The 2,897-nt window shown below is 47.9% G+C and overlaps 1 protein-coding gene across 1 annotated transcript in view; it reads right to left on the reverse strand.

The window, feature by feature from the left end:
- The window catches only part of LOC102763561 (zinc finger protein 211-like), an 11,932-nt gene extending 11,351 nt beyond the window's left edge, over positions 1–581 (reverse strand). Inside the window, 1 exon segment of the mRNA XM_015571197.1 lies at positions 338–581. Within this exon segment, the coding sequence (XP_015426683.1) occupies positions 338–370 (33 nt within the window). The 5' untranslated portion in view covers positions 371–581.
- Positions 582–2,897: the final 2,316 nt, after the last annotated feature.

Genomic DNA, 2,897 nt, shown 5'->3' on the forward strand with positions numbered 1-2,897 from the left:
GAGAGCTGGTAGTCCAGCCGGATCCAGGACCACCCCAGGCCCCTGACGGACCCACAGCCGGGAAAGCCCCGAATGAGTCTGTGCCGTCCTCCCTGCAGCCTCTGCTCTTTCCGTCAATACTCACAGCCACATCCTCAGGGACCTTCAGTTGCGAGTCACCCCCGTCCTCTCTGCCCTGCACTTGCTGTGTCCTCAGAAGCCACCACACTCCTCTCCCCCCTCCACCTTCGTCACGGTCCTCCGCGCGGGACTGAGCTGCAGGACGGGACAGGTGCCCTCCCCAGGCTGTGCTGTTCGGTATAGGGAGATGGTGAGGACCCGGGCGACAGGAACTCACCGCAGCCCCGCGCCTCCACACGGGCGCCGCCATTGCCCTCTGTGGGCACAGCAGGGCGGGAGCGGCGGGGGCGACTCGTGTGAGGTGGCGACTCTGACTTTCAATCCCATGTGCGAGCTGTGAACACCACTGGAGGCTCCCACAATGGGTTGTGAGGCGGAAAGGACCGCTCTCCAGCCTTCCCCAGGGGACTCTGAGTCCAGGAACTCCTGACCGTCTGAGACAAAACCGAGAGAAGAGAAAATCCCGCCTGGAGGACTACAGCTCCGCCCACAAACGGGAGAATGGAAACGCCTTCTCTGCGTCCCCATTGGCTCAGCCTGGTGGCATTCCATGCAAGGCCTTCTGGGTAATGTAGTTCCTAGGCTCTAAGGCCAGGATTCTGTATTTCCTCAGCTGACTCCAGGTCCGGTTTTGGGAGCAAATAACCCAAGAAAACACCAAGAATACTCAGGGCCCTCCAGCGCTTTCAGGGGAGGGGATTTCTAGGGAAAGTTTGTTTCTTGTGCACCTGCTGTGGCTGCCTTTGCATATCTTTCTATAGGACCTGCTCTTCCTGAATGACAGGCACTGTTTCTTCATTCAGGACACTAGGCAAGTGTCTCCCTTCAGGCCAAATGTAGCTAAGGGAGGTTGTTCAAGTTTCTAACGAATTCTCACCTGCCTCCATTGAATCCACTGTACAAAGTTAACTTAACAAAAAAGACATTCATACTTAAGAGCATCTGCTTCTGATGCCACCGGAAGTGTCAGCTCTGCCTGGGCTGCAGTGTGGATAAGATGCCCAAGAGACATGTGAAAAAATGCTCAAAGTCACTGATCATCAGAGAGATGCAAATTAAAGCAACAATTAGGTATCATCCCACCACTGTAAGAATGACAACCATGAACAAATGACAAGTGCTGGTGAGAATGTGGAAAAAAGGGAACCCTAGTACACTGCTGGTGGGAATGCAGGCTGGTGCAGACATAATGGAAAACATAGGGAGTTTCCTGAAAAAATTAAATATGGAACTGCCATTTGACCTTGTGATCCACTTCTAGAAATATATCCTAAGAAACCTGAAACAATCAGAAAGACTGTATGCACTGCTATGTTCACAGCAGCACTATTTACAATAGTTAAGATCTGGAAACAGCCCAGTGCCCATTAATAGATAAGGGGAGCCGAAACCGGTTTGGCTCGGTGGATAGAGCGTCGGCCTGCGGACTGGGAGGTTCCAGGTTTGATTCCGGTCAAGGGCATGTACCTGGGTTGCGGGCACATCCCCAGTAGGAGATGTGCAGGAGGCAGCTGATCGATGTTTCTCTCTCATCGATGTTTCCAACTCTCTATCTCTCTCCCTTCCTCTCTGTAAACAATCAATAAAATATATTTTAAAAAAAAAATAGATAAGGGGATAAAAAAGCTGTGGTACATTTATACCATGGAATACTATGCAGCAGTAAAAAAGAAGAATCTCTTACCATCTCAGACAGCATGGAGGGACCTGGAGAGCATCGTGCTAAGTGAAAAAAGTCAGTCAGAGAAAGACAAGTATCACTTCATCCCACTCATATATGGAATCTAATTAACAAAATTAACTGACAAATGGAGGGGATCCAGAGACATGAAAGCAAAAAATGTGCAACTTGTAGAGAATTTTTCTAAGTTTATCTGACCCAACACAGGGACAAATGTCAGGACACAAAATGACAATAAACTGAGTAATGCTCCAGATAATGACAGTTTTGCACCTTTTTTTCTTTTTTTGGTAAATCCTCACCCGAGGATATTTTCCCATTGATTTTTTTAAAAATATATTTTATTGATTTTTTTTACAGAGAGGAAGGGAGAGAGATAGAGAGCCAGAAACATCGATGATAGAGAAACATTGATCAGCTGCCTCCTGCACATCCCCTACTAGCGATGTGCCCGCAACCCAGGCACATGCCCCCAACTGGAATTGAACCTGGAACCCCTCAGTCCGCAGGCTGATGCTCTATCCACTGAGCCAAATCAGCTTCGGCTCCCATTGATTTTTTAGGGAAAGTGGAAGAGAGAGGGAAAGACCGAGAGAAACATGGATGTGAGAGAGACACATCAATTGGTTGCCTCCTGCATGTGCCCTGACCAAGGCCCAGCCAGGAAGGAGCCTGAAACTGAGGTACATGCCCTTGACCGTGCCCTTGTCAAGAACTGAACCCAGGGACCCTTTTGCCTTCAGTCCGACACTCTATCCGCCGAGCCAAACCAGCTAGGGCATGCACCTTTTTTATACATTAGACTCAAAGGAGAAGACATAAGGAGGTTACATGAAATCTGCTGGTGATAAATTAGGGAGTGGGGGACTGAAGAGGGAAATCTCTGGGATTGGATAAAAAGTAAAAAAAAAAAAAAGACACAACCTTATTTTTAAATGTTATCAAATAGTTAACCCTTAGTATTTAACACAGTAACAATAATAATTAGGGCTCTGTGGTCTTCTGCGTTGGGAGACTGTGCCCTGAGGAGTCTGTAAAAAAAGAAATTTCCTTGAAAATCCAAAGATACGTTATCCTAGATGCAAAACGACAATAG

The sequence above is a fragment of the Myotis davidii genome, unplaced genomic scaffold, assembly GCF_000327345.1.
Source record: "Myotis davidii unplaced genomic scaffold, ASM32734v1 scaffold887, whole genome shotgun sequence".
Classification (NCBI taxonomy): Eukaryota; Metazoa; Chordata; class Mammalia; order Chiroptera; family Vespertilionidae; genus Myotis; species Myotis davidii.